General features: G+C 40.5%; 1 protein-coding gene across 2 annotated transcripts in view; it reads left to right on the forward strand.

Annotated features, from left to right (window-relative positions):
• The window catches only part of PTPRB (protein tyrosine phosphatase, receptor type B), a 64,196-nt gene that overhangs the window by 11,575 nt on the left and 29,441 nt on the right, over window positions 1-23,180 (forward strand). For both annotated transcript variants that reach the window (XM_017832809.1, XM_017832810.1), the window contains exons 4-10: window positions 3,872-4,145; window positions 11,099-11,377; window positions 13,503-13,766; window positions 16,204-16,473; window positions 18,200-18,460; window positions 20,590-20,856; window positions 22,175-22,438. In XM_017832809.1, the coding sequence (XP_017688298.1) occupies window positions 3,872-4,145; window positions 11,099-11,377; window positions 13,503-13,766; window positions 16,204-16,473; window positions 18,200-18,460; window positions 20,590-20,856; window positions 22,175-22,438 (1,879 nt within the window). The remainder of the gene's footprint in view (window positions 1-3,871; window positions 4,146-11,098; window positions 11,378-13,502; window positions 13,767-16,203; window positions 16,474-18,199; window positions 18,461-20,589; window positions 20,857-22,174; window positions 22,439-23,180) is intronic.

Here is a 23,180-nt window from a genome sequence, read left to right on the forward strand (position 1 = left end):
CCATTTGAACTGCAGAAACTACTGCCTCCTGTGTTCCTACCCCACTTCACCTCCTGATGACATCATTTGCACTGAGCAATTGCTTAGGTCAAAACTTTCAAACTATAAATCTGATGATACACATATCAATGAAAAAAAGAATAATAGCTTTCCCTTGGAGCCTCTAGCTGGCTCTGGACATTTGAATCTAGATATACCAATCAGATATACCGATCTAGATATAGCAACACACAGACTTAAAATCTATGGCCTCCATCTCTGTTTCCCAGTCTTTAGAATGGAATCAAAAATATTTTTTGTCAAACTAGCAGGAACGTTTAGAGGATTAACTGGATTTAACACGATACTTCAAAAACACGTAGACTGAGTGCTGAGTATTGTTGTGAGGAAGACAATACCTTCTATGAACTGCATTTACCCAAGCTGGGTCCTCTTGTTTGTAAAAGTAAAGCCTTGATATTATTTGGCTGTGCGCATACCCGTTTTGGGGGGACAATAGTGACATTTCAATTGAACAAAATGTTTGATTTAGAGCTGCCTTGGATTTCAAGTAAAACTGCAGCTTGCACTTTGAATCCATGACAAAAGCTATGCAAAGCCCATTTCCTCTTGATTAGAGAGACAGAGAGGCTAGTGTTAAAAAAAAAAACAACTCAGGAAACCTTGGGAAAGTGTCTGAAAGGGACTTTGGAGCCTGCTATTAGAGACACGTCCGGCAACTCCCAAAACTCACTTACAGTTCTTTTTTCTTTTTTAATTAATTTCTTGGCTTGCCACACAGATCAGTAAGTGTTAAAGGCTGTGTGACTGCTGATCTACTAAAAGCCCATTTATGCAATACCAGTCTGGAAATAATTACTTGCATTATGTTGGCTATTCTATATAAATATATTGCCACCAGTGAATGATGGACCCCTCCTGTTTTACTTCAGTGCTGGCATAGGCATCTGTGTCAGACCTTACCCTTGCAGCAGCTTTTGCTGGATAACATACAGAAGGAAGTCTCAAAACCAGTAATAAACCAGTTCTTCCCTATTAATACAAAAAGATAAAGATTCTATGATAGCAAGAATAATAAAGTAGGAACTTCTAAATTACGAGCACTTGTGAGAAGCAATAGCATCATTTTTCTCCACATATTATCTTACATTATCTGGAAGAGACAAACAAATATTTTTTCCAAAACTCTTTAAATTTTATTTGTGGTAGGTTCCACTTTTTTCCCTGAATTTTATGTTTGCACTGTTGATTATGTTTTTTCCCTTTCACATATTACATCGGCTTAAATAACTTACACCTAAATATCTGAATTATATCTTCCCTGCAAATTCAGATTATGGATGTTTTCAAAATTCCTTATAATGATGTGAGCTCTGCTTTTGAAGAAAACGCAAATTACTCGCAATGTTATAATTTACAGAGAGGAGTTTGAAGTAACCCAAACATCCCAATAAGCCTTCAGATCTCTGCTTCTCTAGTGCTGGAAAAATACTAGTGTGGTTTATGCCATTAGGTCCAAACACCATGATCATCTAAAGATGGAATCACACTGTAAAACTCTCTCACCTTGAATGATTACCAGACATCTATATCATTTGAATCCCAGTTTAGGTCTAAGAAACACACCTTGTGTTTCCCATCAATGGTATGTTTACCCCTGTGCTAGCTCTTTGGGGGTTGGTCCCTCCTCCTGTCTGAAGTATGTGAAACATCTCTTCTGAGGGAGATCATGTTCTGCGATGGACTTGAGAATGGCATAATAATCAATACATATTTATATTGTCACTTCAGGTGATGTTCATAAAGTTATTAATCATCCTAAGCTTTGCAGAATAGAGCCCAGCACTTTCAGTACAGTGTACTTAGGACCAGGCATAGAGTTCCACTGGGACAAATGAAGTTTTCTGTAGGTGTGGGTAACACCTTTGAATGCTCAGACCTTTGGTTTCAGAACAGAAGAATGAGAGCTAAGGTTTTTCAGACATTTGTATCTTGTTTGACAGGCTGATTGCCCAGAAAAATCCTAGAGCAGCAGCTCCCCTAAATGGCAGACTAGCATCTGTAAACCCAGAACCTTTTTCTCCCTAAAATGGGGCAAAAGTGATACAGTGTTCAATTTGCTTGAGGTACTGCTTTTAAAAGTTAAAATCCCACATGCAGCATGCAGTACAGAAAGACGCAGAATTGTGCCATTCCCACTGAAGAAAGTAAATGTCAAATTCTTTCCCCTTTATGCAATCCTAAATTCACTCCATGGCTGCTATTTGAATATCTGAAGGTGCAAAACACTTCTGGCTACATTTCTTTTCCGTCACCCCACATACACATATACATGATTTTTAAGAGGCTGAAACCTAAACAAGGAGGAAATGGGCATGCATGGCAGAAATGGCAAGTTTCCATTTTTACAGCAGCCAACTCGGAGTTGTGCACAGCTTTTTCGGTGCAATGTGAAAACAGAGAAACTTTCTTGCTTTCCATGGTGTGTGTAATTTTAGCTTGCGAGTTATCTGAGGGATGGGGGAAGGAATTGTTTCAAGGACACAGGTTGATGCAGAACAAAACAAGCTGAGATGACTGCTCACAGACAGACTACTCTTCTGCTGCAGACATCAGCTCAGTGTCAGGCTCTGCTGGGACTCTCCTGGACACAAGACCTCTGGTCGCAATGCCATAGGGCCAGGGAGAGGATGGAGGCCTTGGTGGTCTATGGCTAACCCCTAAAAACATCAGTGTTTGGGATACAGGAGCTGGATTGATGGGTTAGTGATGGCTGAGGCCAAGAGGAAGGTGGGCTAGGAGGTGGGGTGGCTGTGAAGAGTGGCAGGCATGAGGAGAGCAGGCATGCGACGTGAGGTGGCCTTGGAGCGAGGCAGGTGTGAGGTGAGGTGACCATGAGGAGTGGCAGGTGTGATGAGGAGGCACATGAGGCAAGACAAGCATGAGACGAGGCAGATGCAAGGTGAGGAGGTTGTGAGGCAATGCAACCATGAGACAAGGCAAGGCAGCGTCAAGTGAGGTGCAGCCAGCGTGAGGTGAGAGTGCCGCCCCCCAGCAACAACGGCACCGCCTCAGGGGCCCCCATGCACCACCAGGAACGTTTGGGAAGACAAGACCCAGGGGAGAGCCGGCATGCAGAGGAAGCGTTGAGGAAGGAAGAGAGGTGGGGTGGGAGAGGAGTCGGGAGGAAGGTGGGATCCATAAGGAGCGAGGGGCGGCACCCCGAGGCCGGTCGCCTGCCCGGTGGGCGGCAGGTCCCGGATCGCCGCGCTTCACCCCCCGCAGCGAGACGCGAGGAAATCGCCTCTTGATTGCGGAAGTCGGCGGGAAGGGCTCCGGCAGAGTCAGCCCGGGTCAGAATGGCAGCGTGGGAAGTGGCGGCCGCCTCCCCCGCCTCCCCGCTCCTCCTCAGCCACGGGCGGGCAGCCCCCCCACCCACGCCGGTGTCAGGGAGGCGGCTCGGCGGCCGGGGCAGCCCCGAGCGCATGCAGCAGGCGGGCGGCCCGGCACAGGGCTCGGAGCCCGGCGGGGAGCGGGGGCCCCCGGGGCCCGCCGCCGCCACTTCACTTCTTCAGACCCCCCCACCCCACCCCTCCGTCCCTTCTCCTCTTCCCCTCCCCGCGAGGGTTTTCGGGGTTAAAAACTGTCGGCGATGCTGAGCTATGGAGCGGGATTCGCCCTGTGGACGGCGCTGGCTCTGACCAAGGTGAGCGGCCGGGAGGAGGGGGGCGGTGCAGGGTCTCCCGTCGCAGGTCGCAGCTCGGGACATACGGGTGCGTTCGCGCCGGACCGGCACAGCTCGGGGACGGGGCTGGGGGCTGAGCCCGGGAGGCGCCGGCGGGTGTCTCAGAGCTCTCCCCGCTCTCCGCAGGCCGCGCTGGGGCAGGCGGGATGCAGCGCCAACCTGACGGAGCGGCGCGTCTTCGGGCAGAGCGTCCGGCTGCGCTGGGGCGCCGTGGGCCGCGCCTGCAACTTCAGCCTGAGCGGGCGCTCCGAGGACGGGGAGGCGGCCGGCTGCCAGCCCGCCCACGCGGGCAACGGGACCTACGACTGCACCCTGCGGGGCCTGGAGGCCGGGACCTGGTACCACCTCCACATCGAGCCGCTCTCCGGCGGGGAGGCTCTCAACATCTCCGTGCAGACAGGTACGGGCGCGGGCGCGGCAGGTGCACGGGGAGGGACGCCGGGCTTTTCCTTCCCGTCCCCTTGTTTCGCCCTGCTCCCAGAGGAGGAGGGCGATGCATTTACAGCTACGGCAAACGGACAGTGTTTGCTGAACATAGCAGCCCTGCGCTTGAGTTCTCCTTAGCCCACTGCCAGAAGAAAACACCTGCCAACAGTTAGCCGAGCAGGTTTGAAAGGAGAAGGTGCCGTGAGGAGACTTGGTCAGAAGAATGCTTTAAGTAATAGCCCATAACATTGTTTGTGCTCATGCAACCCCATTGTCTTCATAGTTACTCAAGTGACAGGTTGTTTAATGTGTTTAAAATACAATCTATTTCATAGCAGGTAAATCCTGTTCAAGGATAGCTTACCGTTTCATCCCATTTCCATACTTTTATTTTGTCCAACCACAGTTTAAAAGTCAGAAAGGCTGAAACTTCTTGCTTCTGTTTTTTCCTTGGATATCACTAGTGAGGTGTTATGATGTACAGTTGTGTGCAGAGCACTTATAGTGTCACATCCATGACTGGCTGTAAAAAATGAGCCAGTAGTCTGACAGAGTGCTGCCAGGGAAGGCTCCCTTTCTGCATTTGTGTTTGTGTGTGCATGTGAACAATTCAGCTGTGAAGCAATGGACAGCATAGGGCCAACAGCTGCAGTGTCACAACTGAACTCTTTCTACCTGTATCAGTGGGGGGTTTTTTTACGATGATGAAATATAATATTGTCCAACCTCTTAATGGTGGTAGTTCAAGACCCAAAACAAAGATGTCTGTAAAGAAGGTCCATCATTAAATGCCTCCCTGATTTGCTCCCGAAGTGTTATTTTCAGAGAGATACTTTGCAGTATTAGTATTGAAGATTACAGTAGCCAAATACTTAATAATTACCTGTTCACAGATATCACTTTCTGTCAGAGCTTTTTCCCTGCATTAACTGTACAAATGCACTAAATACCCTCCATTAATTTGCTTTGGTAAGTTAAAAAAAGTCTAGTGACAAGTCTGCTGGTGTGATAGCTATACATTAAGCACAAGTCACGTCACTTGGTAAAAATGAAAAATGGTTTCTCTGCAGGCAGTGATTTAAATCAGTGTTGTGCATCATGCCAACTGTTTTTAATATTGATGACTTGTAATGTGAAAATTGAAAGATTGGATCAACTGTTATCAGAGTGATGGATACAAATCACCGTCATTTCTGTATAGGAAAGTTCTGTTATTGAACACTGTATAGTAAAGTTCTGTTATTGAACACTTGCACAGAAGTAGAGAAAAACATACTGCTTTAGAACGTATTTTGATTAATGCATAATCGTTTAGACGGAAGCTTGTACATGCCATTTATTAATTTTTTATCACTAAATAGATTTTGCAAGGCTGTAAGATGAAAGTGATTGATAGCAACTGATGATTAAAGTCATATTTCATAGCTGACATCAAAGTGAAAAGTCTGATTTAAGTTGAAATACTGCAGATTAGTGGACCATAGTTGAAGTGAGATTTGTGTTTGGATTTTGGATAGCAGAGATCAGTCAAAAGCAAGAAATAAGAATAGAAGAACCGTGAAGGTTTCCTGCAAAAAGCGGTACTCATATTGCTCTGTGGTTCCTTGCTTCCCTTAATTCAATCACGAGTTGCATTGCTTGATGCTGTAAAATGCACAAAATCCAAAATTTGTCATTTTTTTTTCTAAAGAATGGTTTTGTTATGCCTGTCAACAACCTGTATTGTACTGTACAGACTAAGCTTTTCGATGAAGAATGAGAGAGGATTATTCCTCTGTAAGTTTCCACTAGGGGCAGCATTATAAACCAGTTTTCTTCAAGCTCTGATGTCAGTAGTTTTAGTTTATGATCTACTGAGCCTGAGTGTCCATAGGCAGGTGTTTTTGGAAATCGTCCTGTGAATATGGAAGTATAAGCCATATGTTCAGCCATATTGTAAACAAAATTTCCACTGATTTCAATGGTAGCAGAACTGAGCTGTCATGGGCCATCTAAAAATATAATGTCTGACCTTGGTACTCAGTGAGGTTCCGTTTCTGAGCTCTTTTACTAAGGAAGATGGGCTGAGCTGTACTTTGAAGGTGCCCAGCTTTTTCCACTGACTATCAAAGGAAACTGGATTGAGCCAGGAACCTGAAGTTTAGTTGATTGAAGGGAGAGGAATCCCATCTCATATGTTTATCTTTTGCAAAATGAGATTTGAACATCTGTATCATCTTGATACAATAAATGCAGACAGAAAAAGTTTCAGATTCGTTTATATACCTACTTCAAAAACTAGCTTTTTGCTCAGATTCAATCCTGTTAAAATTTTCATGTGCCAGTTCTGAGTTCAATTTTCATCAAGTTTCTTATACAAAGTGCTTGAGTAGTTAAGTGCATAACATTCAAAATATTTTGTTAAATTTTGCATGTAAACTTTTCCGATTAAGAACTCAAGGTGAAAGCGATGAATACTGCATACTGTAGTTGCAGTGGTAATGTGAAGGCTTGGAGAGGATCAAATTCCTAATTTCATTTGGCCTTCTGAGTATGTAACGTCACATTAAAATCACAATCTGTGTTGTTTGGAAGTTTGATATTCCAGTAGAATAATGGTGCAGCTCACCAAGATTGCTTAAACTCTCAAGTAACACCAGATTCACCTTTGTGAATCGTTGAGTAGAAAAGCAGCTTCTATTTCTCTTATGGATGCAGAGACATGAAATCTAATAATGTGTGGAATACTGGTACAACAATCCACGTTAGACCACTAAAGTGGACTCTCTTTACTCAAGAAATTTTGATTTATGGGTTGTCAAAACAACAAGTATTTAATCCTGTAGAGCAGAAGTAAAATAGATCAAAACGATGCACAATACAGTCACATATGCACTTTATAAGCCAGGTATACACAGACATGCAAACACACACAGTGGGGACAGTTGATATTTTAGTAGAATAGGCAAGAAAGAAAAAGCTGATAACGCCATTTATCAACTCTGAGCTACAGACTAATTTTCCACTGCAAACCTGAGATTACAGATGTTAGTAGGCACAAGTTTGCATATTTGTTTCACGTTAATATTTACAATTACAATTTGTTACGGGGTTTTTTTATATACATATATACATGAAGCATCACATAACACCATACAACTAGTCAGCATGCTTGACATTGTAAAATTGGGATAACACACACAACTGTTGGTCCTTTCATGTTATATCCTTTATTATTCTCAGTAAAACTATTTCTGTCACTGAGAGCTGCTCAATGACAAAAGATGGTAGAGTTCTGTCTTTCCTGATTTCAGATAAAATAAATTTTAAGTTCTTAACTCTCTGAATGTCTGTGCACCAGTGTAACTGTGTATTTCGGTGAATGACTAGGTCTTTAATTAAAATTCTAGTTAAAAACAGTAGTATATGAACAGATCCTAAATTACAGTTAAATTTCTGAATTGAAATTCAGATTTGAAATATCATCTTGAGAGCCGTGAAAAACAACTTGGCAATTACCCTGCTTTCAAATATGTCTTCTAATCTAGGCTTATAAATGCTATTTCAAAATTGTTTTCTACAAAAATATTGCCGCGATATATTATGTCACTGCCTAATCCGAGCCTTCTGTACTGAGAGAACTAACTGGTAAATAACTTTTTGTTAGAAAAACCATTAAATATTTGAATGAAAAGAACTTAAAAATTCTACCTTCTAGGGTGCAGACTGGTAGAGTGTTTCTTCACTGTAATATGTAACTCTGTAAATGCCAGAGACATGCCTTGGCCATGTGGTCACTCCTGTAAATTTCAAATTATTTGGGACAAATCTGATTTATTAGCCATCTGTAGGAACCATATGTGACATAGCTCTAACTATGGACTGTATAATTCTATCATCCATAATCATGTAATGGTTATGATCATAATTTCAAAAGACAGAGTACAAAAAGTAAATAAATAACCATGTTTTAAAGATTTTTGAGGTTGCATATCATCCCAAAGAAATGGATATTTGTACTTAAGATGATGCAATCAACCCTCTTTACTTAATCTTCAGAAAAGTCCTTATGAAGTAGGTTACTGTTTTATGAAGAGGGAAAACTAGGAAAGAAATTGATAATTTGGTAGGAAGATGGCTGAGACTGGCAGGAATTCCCCACTGCTCAGTCCTGGGCTCATATCTCCCAGTAATTTTTTCTCCTGCGTTATGCGGGTGTGTTTCTGTGCTTACAGGCTGTACTTAGGAATCATGTCATTGGGGTTGGACATAACCATATCTATCATGTCTGTGAATTGGATCTGCAGCAGCTGTGCACACAAAGCATATCCTCTTCCCAAAAAGTGAAAATGGAGTTGCAATATAATTCAAACACCATTAAGTCTTCTGAAAGATGCCTTTGTAGACTAGGGGACATTAATTCATATATTATCAAATGGTATAAAAATATCTTTGTGAAAGTATTTCATTTCTGTGATGTATCAGTGTTGTATCATTGCCAGCAGAGACTTGTATAACAATGTAAATGGTTTTTTAAGTGTTTGTTTCCATCCAGGGCTCTTTCAGTCCAGGCACTTCCCAGTCTCATTGTTCCTTTGTTCTAGCGGATGTACAAAGCACTGAGTGTTTTGTTTTCTGGACCAGATAGATTAGATAAAGTCTGAATTTCTGAACTTCACCTTCTAGGCACGCAACTTTCTTCTTTGCTCATGCACCTTAGAAGACAGATTACCCAGGACAGTATAAGTGCTTCTAAAAATGTAGATATCTTCTTTTGTCAGATTTGGCAAATAATACAGATTACAATGTTGATTACTTATGCAGGACTGAAGAACAGTCAACCTTATTCTAACTTTGTCAGAAAGAGGGTAAACTTCTTGACAGTTATCATGACTTTCTCTCAACGTCAGCCAAATAAAAACCTTTTCAGCTGGCTGTGGATCTGATCATATTTAGTGCTGGAATTTATTTCTGACTCCCAAAGTTTGACCTTTTTGATTACAATTGCCTTCAAGGAATGAGATTATAACCCCCCTTTTCACTTTTGCCAACATAATAGTCGTTAGTGGCTTAGTATATATTATAGGTGGAGCTGGTAGTCAAGCCTATTGTTAAGATTTCCTGGCACTTTTCATTAAAACCTCCTGTTTCAATTGCTGTAGTTGGGTGAAGTTTTATCTATTTGGCCTGAAGTTTTATGTGCTTAGTCTTTGACTTGAGTTTTAATTTCATTTTTTTTTATTTTTCAGATTTAAGCAGATTTAATTTGGCCTTTAAGAATGCAGTCAAGAAAAGACAGTTCATTTTATTGATTGATTTTTTAATTTAATTTTTATCTCTTTTTCTGAAGAGCACTAACATCTCTGTTGTCCAAAGAAAGAATTTTAATTTAAGCACAGACCTGGGTTCAAAGGGACACAGTATTTTTTGGAGTCACAGAAAGGTTGAGGTTGGAGGGGACCTCTAGAGGTCATCTGGTCCAAGCCTCCTGCTCAAGCAGGGCCATCTGGATCCAGTTGCCCAGGACTATATCCAGTCAGTTTTTTAATGTCTCCAAAGAACGAGGTGCTTCTTTGACATTCCTAATATACTTGATTGATAAAGCATACCACCACCAATAGCTGGCACCACCATGTTCTCAGCTTTGTATGAAGCAATTACACCCTCTACACCATCCAGGCTTTGAAGAAAAAGCAGCTTAAAGAATCCTAGGCTCTCCTACCACTGTATTTGTAGGGTGGGTGTAGGTTCGACTTTGTCATTTTAGCCCTTACAGTGTATTTTTTAGTTATGTGATCTCACCCCTTTTGTCTGCTTTGTTCAGGGAACCAAGCAGCAATGACTGCATTGGAAAAATGGTCTTGTTCTTCTGTGTTTAAGGTTCTGTGTTTAAGGTGCTGGTCATATAGAGACTGCAGTTCTCAGCCTGGATGCACCATACATTCCCTGTCTGATGCACAGAGTGTACCCTTGTGGAAGGCAAATTTAATTCCTAAATTGATGGGGAACCCTTATCCTTTAACTTCCCAACTTGTGAAGGCTTGATTTTGCTGCTTTGGGTTGTTTTATGATACCTTTTTAATAGGCAATTGCTTAACCTTATTGGGAGACATAAATGTCAGTACCTTAGTACATGAACATGTAATACATTTCTTTTTAGTTTGCATGAAGTCTTGTGAGTAATGTAATACACCTGAAGAATAAAAGCAACCAGACTCTTTTTGTTTGGTCAGTTTGCCATCTCTTTAGAGTGTATTGTATTTCACAGGTGATTTTACTTGAGAGCTCCTTGATAAACAACATAATGAATGTTGAGAGTTTCTCGGAGAAGCAGTCCCAATATTAGTTCATGAAGGTTTATCCAATGTACTGTTTGAGTTTTTTTTAAATTTATATGAACAATACTAAATCAGAGCAGAAACATATTCCATCAGAATCTGTTTGAAGTAGTTGAAGCTAATACTAAAAACAAAGGATTGTTGCCCTTAAAATTGTATAAATGTTCATTAGTGATAAAGTGTTTAGTGACGGTGTTTAGTGTGAGTGCTAGGAAATTTAAGCTGCTGCTGCCATTGTATCTATAAAGCTACATTATACTGAGGCACTGAGTGTAATTTGCTTGTTTTTATTAAAGCTGTTACAGTTTTACTATCAGCAGATTTCCAAGCTTGTAATATACATCCACAGTGGAAGTGTTTTGCTACATGTCAGTGAGTGTGTACCAATACAGAAAAGTAACATTTCTGAATTCTGCAGGACTCTCTTGTAGACAGGTTTCAGTGACACAGTGTTTATACATCGAAAGAAAAACACATTTTGAAAAGTATTGGCAGTACGATGATGATAAAGGGAGAGTTTTGGAAGAATTTTTGTGCTGTTGTGTAAAATTTCAGACAATTGTAATGCAAGAAATGGTTTAAGTTTTCTCTTTTTTTTTTCCAACTACAGATCCCTTGCCGCCATCTCGTTTGGAAATTAATAAGGAAAAGACTACACTCACCAGCTTGGAAGTTCAATGGGATCCTTCCTCGGGAAAGGTGGACTTGTATAACCTAATATTATTTGATGATGATAATAAAAAGATACAAGAAGTCTCCGTACCAGGAAGCATTTCAAAAACAGAAAATACTTTTTTTAATCTCATCCCTGGGAATAAATACAACATTGTCCTCAGTGCAGTCGCTGGAAATAAGACTACCCCAGAACTTCACATAAGTGGATATACTGGTAGGACTTTTATTACTGTAATTCATCTAATTAAAACCACATACAGTAGTCTGCAGTTCTGCATGTTGAAATTAGCAAATGTATATAATTCTTCTACATGGCAAGATCTTTATATATATTTTTGGAAGTACCTATTGATGATAAATAGAAATAAAACAGGAATATCTGACTAACATAAAGAATTGTTTGCTAAGAATGGAGTGGAGTCATGTTGGTATTGTGTATTTGGGACTGGGTTTTCACTAACCCTAAAGAAACCAAACATCTTTCAAAAGTAAATCTATTCAAAATTGCTGAGATCATGGAGATAATGGTTAGAACTTAGGCATGTGTTTTTTCTATACCAACAGTGCCATCCCCTGTGAAAAATATCCAAGTCAGTGTCAAGACAGACACTATCCATGCTTCATGGTCTCCTGGCTCTGGGCATGTGGATTGTTACAGGCTGGTGTTACTAGATAATCATGTCCCAGTTCATGAGATTCATCAGAAAGATTCTCTGACCTCCTACACTTTTTCAGGACTTACAGCAGGCCACCTTTATAACCTCTCTATCATAACCCAGGCTGTGGAATGGGAGAGCAGCAGTTTTCAGTCAGGACAGGCATGATTTCAGAATTCGTCACAACAAAACAAGAAGCTAAGGCCATAATCTAATAATATTATAGGACATATTTCAGAATAAAAAGTGATTCGTGTTCCAAGTTAGAAACACCGTAAGCTTATTTAACTCCTTAAGTTACCACTCAACAAAGTTAGCAGGTAAATTAGCTCATAGTGTGTCTGCAGCTAATTTAGCTGCACTGCTTAATGGGGGCAGCTCCATTAAACATGTAAAGTTAGGTGTTAACAATCTGAGCCCTGGTGCCCTGACTCCTGTAGCAACTTCTTCAGTGAATTGGGGCAGTGTGTAGTCTGGTTATTTCACTGAAGTGAAAGTACTAAAGACAGTTTAACTCCATGATTCATACTGACCTGAATGGGAGATATAGAGCTTGTGAGTTTTTTAAAAAAATATTTTCTGTGGCTTTTTTTCTCTGAATTTCAAAATAGCTGCGCTCCTGAAAAGGAAGTGGAAAAAAAATGTGGAGCAGCTTAAGAACTTTAAAATTGAATGTTGGTGGGTTTGGGTTGTTTGGTTGTTTGGGGGTTTTGTTTGCTTGGTGGTTTGGTTTGATTTGGGGTTTTGTAGGTTGTTTCTTTTCTTTTCACAAAGAAATACTGATCCACAGAACTAGAGTTTTAGATTTTTTTTAGGAAGGTTTTTCAGGACAGTGTTCTGTGGTCATTAAGATAAAGATAAGATGACATCCTACTAGAGTCCAATAGTTAAAACACTTACATAGGCAAAAACAGCCTTTGCTTTCCTTAATTTCTGGGAAGAGCAAGGTACAGTTTCTCCTACAGAAATGTCATCATGCTGACATAATTTACATAAACAATATTGTCGTGTCTAAGACACACAGATGAGTGCTGTTGTCAACTGGGCTGTTTTGGGGATTACTCTTGTTTCATTTTATTTCTTCAGACTTTTTTATTTCTTCCTGTTGTGGGGTGCAATAATTTTAAACCTCACAGGTATTGTTAGAATGTAAACGCACACCATCTAGCTTGCAGCACAGTCCTCCATTTCAGTACCTACTGTGCCTCAGGCTTGAGTAATTAAGATACTGGAGGTGGCTATGCTTTTCTTTTGGTGGAGCGTTTGAATAAAGGAGTTTTATTCAAATCCCGTTTAGACTGGTGTAAATCAGACATAGGTGCAGTAATGCCGTAATGTTTACCGAAATGTATGCAGGCATCTGTTAGGAGCATGTGCACGATCTGTTTTATGGTCAAAGTGACTAGTGTGAGTGCAGACATGGCTAAAAGATTTTCTGTTCCATGAAGTAAGACATGTCATCATAAGACATGTCTCTCTCAGAAGTACAGTGTCTTACACAGGGCTGGGTTCAGTTTCCCTGTGACCAGACTTTGCCCTTTTACTGTTCAGGCAAAATTGTTCATACTCCATCTCATGTAACTGTTCAAAAGCAAAACTCAACTATGGAAGTTTGGAGACAGCAGGTCTTACATGTTTTGTGGTGGATGTATTTTATTCTCTTTCTTACTTTCTTTTTTTTAGCCCCTGCTGAAGTCTTAGATTTGACAGTGACTAATGATGACAGCTTAGATGCTTTAAAAGTTAAGTGGAGAAAACCTTTGGGAAACTTCGATTTCTATAATATCACTCTGTCTCATCTTGGATCAGTTAAAGGAGTCAAAATTGTGCAGCCACCAATCACCGAGACTCACTTTGATAAGCTAACTCCAGGACGTCTTTATCAGGTTACTGCCCGCACAATCAGTGGTGAACTGTTTACTGATGGGATGGCAACTGGCAGGACATGTAAGTCTTCTGCTTCAGTAAGAATATTGTAAATAATGCTATTTTTGCCTACATTGGCCTTGTAGAAAATCACTGTAAGAGAAAACGGTTTGGATTCCAGGCAAAATAAGATAAAGAGCACAATATTGTTTCAGGAATACCCCTTTCTGACTCTCTGGCAATAGTTAATCTGTCAGTCAAAAGCAACTCCAGCATATCTTGTAAGCAGGCAACAGCAGTGCATTTTGGACCTTATAGTTAAGTGAGTTTGTTACAAAACTGTTGCACACAACTGCACTTCGGACCAACTTTGTTATCTTGAAATCAACTTAGCATAGTATATAGAAGGAGTTACATTATGGGGAAGTGTGCATGTAGTCAACTTATTAACAGGTTTTAAAGTAATTTTGCAAGGTTCAGTCTTATTGCTCTTTCCAGACACAAATCTGCAAACCAGAAGAGATTAGGTCTCAGCTTTCTTTACTTTATATGGCTTGGATTAACAAAGGCATGCGGTAGCCTGGATAGAGCTGGGTTATGAGTTTCTTATTTTCTTTCAGAAATAATAATTTTCTTTCAAGTATCTCTTGTATGAGTTCTGAACCTGTAAAATCCTGGCATAATTCTCCCACAGCATTACTGGACACAGAGATCCGTCATATTCTCCACACCAGCCTAGCACAACTCGAAGTTAGATAATAAAAATGTAAAAGTGGGTGAAGAACGCATACATACATTGTTAGTAGACTCAGAGCCCAAAAATAGAAAATGTGTATGTGTGTGAGAGAGCCGAATATTTATTTTAGAAAATATTTCTCGTCTACAACTAAACATCTCATGTGAAAGGCACATCCTTGACATATCTAGTTGCTATCCCATTCTCAGTGCAGGCTGGAAGAGCCCTGAAAAGTCTTTCATGTCCAGTAAGTACAAAGCTGGACTGGTAACATGCACGTCTGTTTTGTTGGTCTAGCCTACCATTTAACTCCTTTAACATTACCATTTCCATCTAAAAGGAGAGCTTCAGGCCTCACTCAATGCCACTGATCTCCAGATTTGTGACCTAGACCCAGGCTTTGAAAGCTGGAGATTAGAAGTCCCATTTCCAAGGATGCTGATCGTGTGCAATTCCTTCCTTCGACTCTGCCATAGACACCAAGAGCTTTGAAAACAGAGTCACTTCAGCAGAAGCTTAGTGGCCTAAGGATAAGTTTCTGAATCCAGGCAGTCAGGTCTATAGATACTCTTAGGATCCCTCTGTAACTCAGAGAGCCAGGTGCCCAAGAACATAATACACATTGCTGTGTATTGAGAGGGTGCCTACAACAGCAGAACCTGCCAAGGAATGTTGTGGTGAGACATATGGATATCTCAGAGACTGAAACTTTGTACCATACGGGTGTAAAGATGTCCAGCCAGCCTGACAAGGCTGAACTTTATCTGTTATGATGTAAGTACATCTGTGCTTCCTAACAAAACAGTGCGCTTTTATTCACTCGGAGATTGAAACACATCTCACATATTCACTGGCATATGGGAGTTTTAGATTTGATACCTAGATACCCATAGGAAGTGAAACTGGTATTTTGTGGTGCTGGTAGAAATCTTGCAATCTTGTGCTAGGTACTAAGCAATTAAGTATTAACTAAGCCAGATAAAACATGAGAGCATGATTCTAGCCTTAGTAGTTTACAGTTAATACTTGCTAATGATCTCAGGGCTCCAATGGTGATCTCTGAATATTGTAATACTAAGCTAGAGGTATCCTGACCTATGGGTCTGCATCTGTCTTCCAATCTCTGCTTGGTATGGTTAATATTTAATTATTTCATGAAAATCAGAAAAACTTCAGTGGTCCAGTGTGACCTGCAGCAGTAGGGCGAGAAGGTTGAGCATGTAAATTCAGGACCCTTGAAGTGCAGGACAGGATGGAGTAGAGGCTTTAATTGACCTCAGTTTTAACTGGTACCTTACAGCTGGGAAGAATTAGGGCATACAAAGGTGGAAGAAGCTATCTTTGTGGAATAAGCCATCAGACTTTGCATTTCTGCTGCTGAGGCTAGAATTTGACCCATAGCGGTTGAGGTTTTGACTTTAGGTGTGAAAAATTGATTGACAGTTTCTGCATGAACTTAAGTGCAGGAAGCAACAGGGAAGCTAACTGAAAACCAAGAGATGCATCCAAGAAATGCACAGGGGAGATTTTGCCTACCCTGAGAAGGGTTTCCCATTTCTGATGTCAGAAACCAGCAGGAAAAAAGTGAGTGGTTTGTGTGGGGAAGAGTAAAAGTTTTCTTTAAAATGAAAGCCAACCTTTCCAACAAGATACCTCACATTGCTCTAGCTGGTCCAAGTACTTGTACAATAGCTATGCTGCAAGACGGGTTTTTCCAGCGTGCAGTTATGTCTCACCAGAAATACTCCACTTCAGTATTACTTTTTTGCTCTGTTCTTCCAGTTCCCCAGAACGTTTCAGAGCTGCAGGCCGGTTCTGGTGGCTGGCTGAGGTCTCTGCGAGTGACCTGGCTGCCCCCTGCGGGAGACTGGGAGAGGTACCACCTGCTCCTTTGGAACCGCACGGCCCTGCTGCTCAACACCACCCTCGAGAAGAACACTACCGAGTACCTCATCTGCGACGTGGGCCTCATCCCCGGGAGGGAGTACAGCGTGGATGTTGTTGTGGAGAGCGGTGATTTGCAGAGCAAGACTAGTTGCACGGGGAGAACGGGTCAGTGTGCTCATCCAGGCAGTGTGAGAGTGCAAAATGTTCAGCTGGGCTGTGAACACTCAAAGACTACTTGGGAATCCACAGACGAATTTCACATTAATACAGTAAAAAGGAGCTCCCTTGTAAACTACAGAAACAATTGGTATTAGCAGTTCTGTGAAAACTTTTAGGGTTATTTTTGTGGTAATTGTTTTGTTAGTGAAAGTTTTAGGAACTATATCGCCATTCTGTCATGACTGGGGCATTACATTACATCTGCACTTCACCTGTTATATTTTGTAGCTGATTGGAGGCACCCTATAAAGTTCTTAAAGAGAGCAGCACAGGTCTTCCTGTATTGTTCATCAGTATGTTTCTTTGCCAGTCTGTATAAAGAATATCAGCAGTGTTAACCAAAGCTTCCTGAGGCGTATGTTAGTGTGGCTGTTCCATAGCATACCAGTTCTTGTTCCTTTGCTCCATAAAGAAAATGAGGTTAGTCGGTTCAAGTCAGTCTTTCCAAAGGAAATCCATGTATACTTCAAGGACAGAGTGGAATTCTTTTGCAGTTTGTTAGTGAAAGCCACATCTGATTGCTTCAAATTTAAAAAATAATTGTAATATAATTGCTAGAATTTCTGCTCTATGGATACAGAATAAGTGCAATTCAGAGGAAAGAAGACCTGAAGGGGGAATAAGAGGTAAGGCTCAAGCCTAAGCCTTACCTCACTGCAGAATGTGAGATTAGATAGGGCCACTCTATCCTGCTATACCCTTACCTGTCATTCCCTGAGACCGTAATTTGTTAATTTCACACAACAGCAAGACTAGTAGAAACTACAGAACTGAAGCTTTCTCTAACTTCTAGCAAATTTGGTCAGAGCAAGGCACATTCTCACCTTCCTTACCTTGACATATGTTGCAAATAATTTGAGTTGGACTCAATGATCTTTTCCAACCTAAGTGATTCTATGATTCTGTAATTAGAACATAGTCCATTAGATAATACCCAGCAGTGGGTGTATCACAACTGTGTTTGACCCACAGTCAGGTCCACAGTGTATCTTTTATGAAGCATAGCAATTAGGTCCTGTTGTAATTTAATTTTCTCTTACATAAACCCACAGCCTTGGAAAGTGAGTTGTATTTCAACGTGAGAGGGACAGAATCAGATTGGAGACTACATTAGGTAACATGCCTGCTGTGTATGCATGCACACACACACACACATGAACACACAGAAGTTCACTGATGGAATTCTTTCTTTTATACCACCGTAAGTTTGAAATGTCTCTCAACTTGACTGAGCTATAAACCACTGCAAAATCAATGTCACTCTGACCCTATAATTTGCATCCTTGTTTGTTAGAGCTAAATTAGTGAAGATTTGTTTTATGGTACAAATGTCTTATATCCCTGTCTAGCACCCAGAGTCCAAGAGGAAGTTCACTGACTTCTCTGTGTTTCCATTTATACTAAAATATATATCCTTACGTAAGTTTAAACCTAAGCCATAAGCCATTGCTGAAGTCTGTTGCTACAGCCCTTTGCTGGAAGAGTAGCACAAATACTAGATTTATAAGAATGGCTTCCTAGAGAAAGGTAAAGAATCTCCTCTTGACTGCAAATACTCTCTTGCTGTCACATATCTGTCTTACGGAACAGATTTCTTACAGCAGCTCGAGGCATGGCAAGTGCGTTCACTACAAAGTCCTGTTCTCCTTGTGATATTTGTGTACCTTTACAGCTCCAGAGCCTGTTCTCCAGCTCCGTGTGAAGCATGCTAATGAATCTTCACTTAGTGTCATGTGGATGACCCCTGTTGCAGAATGGGACAGCTATGTGGTTTCCCTGGGAGACAGTGATCTTACTATCATAAAAAAAGAGCTTGAAAAAGAAGCTAAGGAATTCACTTTCACTGGCTTGGTACCAGGAAGAAAATATACAGCTACCATCACTACCATTAGCGGGACTTTAAGCAACTGGACTTCAGTGGAAGGAAGAACAGGTATTGTCAAACTGTTTTAATCTTTTCTTCTGTTAACTATCAATGATTTTCTTTGCTTTGCATGAATTAACTCGGTGTCTAAATCTCAAACATCTTGATCTTATGTTCGTTTCAAAAGTTGTGTTTCTGAGCCTCTGATTTCTGACTGTCAGTTATCTTGCAGTATTTATTTAACATTTTGGGGAAATGCATGTATAATTCCTGGCAAAACAGTTTTCTGAGGTATTATGTCATGTCTAATCAATCTACATTAGCACAATATTCCATATAAGAAAAAAAATTTTCGCTGTGTACTTTCAGGAAGGTCACTTCTTGATTCAAAGCATTCATCATCAGGGAAAAAAACAAACATCACCACACAGAAATGTTACTTTAGGGGGAACTTTCTGAGGGTGACAGACACAAAACATATGTGACCTTGAAGATGTATTTTGAATCTTTCTGCTCTTTGGATTCCAGCATATGTATCTGTTATGGGCATGATTGCTGTGTCACAAGAAAGGTCCCATTCCCACCCCCTGCAGGGTGCTAATTTTGTGCAGGTGTGCAAGTTTTAAACCATATGTGATGCTTTACTCTGCTTGACTTAAGGGTTCTCCAGTGCAAACAAAGTTTTAAAATGTAGCTCTGGTCTGGCACAGCACAGTAAAAAACAATCTGCTAGTGTCTGAATCTAATCATACCAATGGCTTGATAGTGGTCCTTGCTTAAATTTTGTTACTCCTTCCAAGGCCTGATAAGTTTAACTTACACATTCATTTCTCTGCTATGTGATTAGATAGCTGGAATTTCACTTCCGTCTGACTTATGCCCCTTTAGGAGGCCTATTCAGGCATAAAGGTTATAGTGTCCCACTTCACTAGTATGAATCAATGCTTCAAAACCCATCAGACAGGGATAGTGTGTCAACATTACATTGAAAATGAGTTAAAAGGAATGAACGTCAGTTAATTTGAGCATAGGTTTGAATAAGCATTCCAAACCTCTGAATCTTCCTAGCAGCAGGACAGGCTTGAAAAATATTGCTGGGAATATGACAGAAATAGGTCTTACATGCATCCCAGATTGGTCAGCTTCCAGTGAAAGTTGAGGTACCACTAAAAGTACGTTTAGTGCAGAAATGTGGCACTTCAGTGTCTTGTTGGAGTTTACTAGGTCATGATAGCTGAAAAAAAATGTAAAGTTGATAAAGAACTGAATCAAAAATCCTTTCTGTTTTATAATGCTATGTGCCTAATTTTATAACTTTCGTTAATGATTGCTAATCCAGTACTATGTATGCAAAAAGGTTGACATAAAAGGAGATGAAGAGTGCAATCATATTTTATAAAGTTGGAATCTTCTGTATTTCAGTTGTGCTTGGTCCTGTAATCAGAAATACTTAGCAAGAAGTAACTGTATTTCCTTGCTTTGGCCAAATATTGTCAACTTAAATAAAAAAAGAGGATTTACAGTAAAGTTTGGGCAACATATTACATTCCTTTGTTATTTCTTTATCCTTTTTGGTCTGACTAGATTAACGAGGTTATACTTGGATAAATGTTATGTTTATTTAACAATTCATCGTTTGATGCTATAAAAGTTGATATTCTGCAGATCTTCTGATGTAAAAAGTAAAACCAAAACCATCCCACTCAGTTATGCCCAAAATTAAGGGGTCTAACACAGCATAGATGACCGTACCTGAGGTATTCCTTAAACAAGCTTGCCATTTATTAGGAATGAAAGATGGGAAATAGGAGAGGAAAGGGAGAATGAAAGACACATACTGTATTTGAAATAGTCATCAAAAGAACTCATATGATTTCCTAAATTGATGGGTTCTGTTTAATGATATTTATAAAATGCCATCTCTTCCAGTTCCTTGATCTTGAATAATTTTGGTCTGGCTGAGAAAAGCTGTGCTAAAGCCTGAAAGACCTTTCTGTGACTTACTTAGTTTCCCATAGACCACATCCCAACAGACAGGAAGCAGTCCACAGTTAGATTATTTTTAGTCCTGTTGAGTCTGGCTGCAAATTGGAATGTTCTTTTGATGCACTTCCTCAGTGTGACTAAACTTGGGTTCTTTGGGGGATTCTGTTTTGTTTTGTTTCTCCTCAGTAATATTAAGACAATTTTATTTTCAGTGCCAGCCCAAGTGACTGATCTGATTGTGGCAAGTCAGGGATCAACCAACAGCTTATTCACCAACTGGACAAGAGCTCCGGGAGATGTAGACTCATACCAAGTGCTATTGATTCATGAGAATGTTGTCATTAAAAATGACACTGTTCCCAGTGAAACCAACAGATATCACTTCTATGCTCTGAAACCTGGAGGACTCTATTCAGTTGTTGTCACCACTGTCAGCGGAGGGATATCTTCAAGGCAAAAGATTGCAGAGGGAAGTACAGGTAAAAAGGAAAATACTCCAGCATGTCTTTTCTTAGTTCTTAAAAGATGAATTTATTAAAGAGAATGGGCTTGTGATTAAGCCACTGCACTGAGAATCCAGAATTATGGGACTTTCATCTATATAATTCCTGTATGTGACCTCAGGCACACTGTGGGTCCAGATTCATGTAAACATAGCTTTAGGGAGCTAACTGCTCTGCCTACAACAGGAATTCCATACAGCAGGATCACTCTGTAATAAAGACAAAAATATACCCTGAGAATAATGTACAGCTGTGGTGGTGAATCACTCCTTGGAAGAGACTTTCTTGTTCCATTGACTACGTGGTGGTATAGAGTGATTGCTCCTTACTTAGGTGTGCCAACTGTCTGCCTAAAGTTAGTGGGATGAATCTGTGTTTCAGTTTCTCATGACCCATTCTTTTTCTCTAATGCACCATCAAAGAATGTCCGCCAGGGTTAATTACTCATTATGACGCTCTTCTGTACTGCATAGCACAGGATTTACTATTGCATCAAATTCTCTAAGTTTAAAGACTCATGAAATATAGTACCAGTTGTTTGGATATTTAGATAGAGGAAAAATTTGACAACGCAGTGCAATTTCACCCTTGATGTAAATTTGGCAAAGGCCAAGCATTCTGCAGTTTGCTCCAATGTTCTCCTTGAAAACAGCTGTTTTCAGAGGAAAAAACCAAAAACAAACCTGAAAAAACAACTGGAGAAGAATAATACTAAAAGGCTTAAAGTACATAAACATTTTGTAAAATCTGAGTTTTTTGTCTCTGCCAGCTGATGGCCAGCCCCTCTACAGAGGTAAGTCAGTTCAGTGCATCAGAGTCCAGTGAAAATGTGGCAGTTCATTATTTTTAAGCTCTGCCAATGTAATACCTCTGAGAGTTTTGTACATGAGTGATGGTAGTTCTGGCGACGTGGAACCTTTGAGCTCACCTTGAAAAACAAGTGGCATTCATGTTTTGGCCACTAGGCGTCAGAGAACTCACTGGAAATGAAACACATTCGGCTATGGGCCTCAAGGTCCTACCAGCCTCGGTAGTTATTGCTGTTACTGAGGAATGTCAATTTGAGAGGATAACTCAGCTTCTGGGATTTTAGAAGTGCTGGGATCATGCCACCAAAGACAATTTCCTTCACTGTATTCAAAAAAGCAGTTGAACGTTGCGAAGTGGGAATCAGTGCAGTACTTTTCAGGAGTCCCAGACTGCTTATTTTGCAGGGGATAGTATTCCAGGCACTCCTACAACAATAAGAATTGACTAGTTAAAGCTTTTTTTGTTTTTCCTCTTTGTTGCACAGTTCCTTCCAGCGTGACTGGAGTAACAGTAAATAACTCAGGTCGCAGTGACTACCTCAGTGTGTCCTGGCTGCCAGCTTCTGGAGATGTAGACAGTTACTTGGTAACACTCTCTCACCATGACCAGATTGTTCAGACTCTCACCATTCCCAAATCCTTCAGTGAATGCTCCTTCAGCAGCCTTACTCCTGGAACACTTTACAAAGTGATGATAACCACAAAGAGTGGGAAGTATGAAAATTATACCTTCAGCCAGGAACGAACAGGTAAAGAGAGGCTCTGAACAAATCCAATCACTGTAACCACTTTGTATAGCCATTATCAATGATTTATCAATATCTGACCAGTCTGGGATAGATGTGTAGGGGTTGGAGGCTCAAACCATAAAATTACAGCTTTATAGACTTAGTTTTATTCTTATGCCCTTGTTGCTGCTTTACGTCCTACAAAAATACTTTAGTGTGAATAAAAATCGTGTCAGTCCTTAGGAGTGAGCAGAAATCATGTATCAGTTTTGGTTCAAATGCGTTGTTCTGCCCTTAACCCCTCTACTTGGCTCTTCAAGTATATCCTGCAGAGCGTCTCCCCAGAAAGTTACTCAAGCACTAAAAGAACAGGTTAGGATAGGCTAACTAGTGCAATGTTAGCAAGGTATCACAATAATAACTAACATCCATGTCAATTGGTTTTAGTGTTGTAACACACGTGTCTATGGTTTTGGTCATGCTGAGTTCCAGAATATTATAACAGGAATAGAGAAATCTCAGAAAAGAATGGCAATAATGATGGGAAGCTTTTTAAAACTTTCTCAAGAATTGAAAAGACTGAGACTTTATACTTGGTAAACCAGTAGAATAAAAGAAAGATGGTAAGGGGTGTTAAAATGACAAGGAGTATCAAGTTAAAGGAATTTTTGTCTTCTCATGATGTAAGTGAAAATCCAAGGAAAATCCTGTAAATATGGAGGACTAAACTCAGGATTAGTGTGAACCTGTGGAACTCAGTACT

Source organism: Lepidothrix coronata, unplaced genomic scaffold (assembly GCF_001604755.1).
Source record: "Lepidothrix coronata isolate B3197 unplaced genomic scaffold, Lepidothrix_coronata-1.0 Scaffold206, whole genome shotgun sequence".
Lineage (NCBI taxonomy): Eukaryota > Metazoa > Chordata > Aves > Passeriformes > Pipridae > Lepidothrix > Lepidothrix coronata.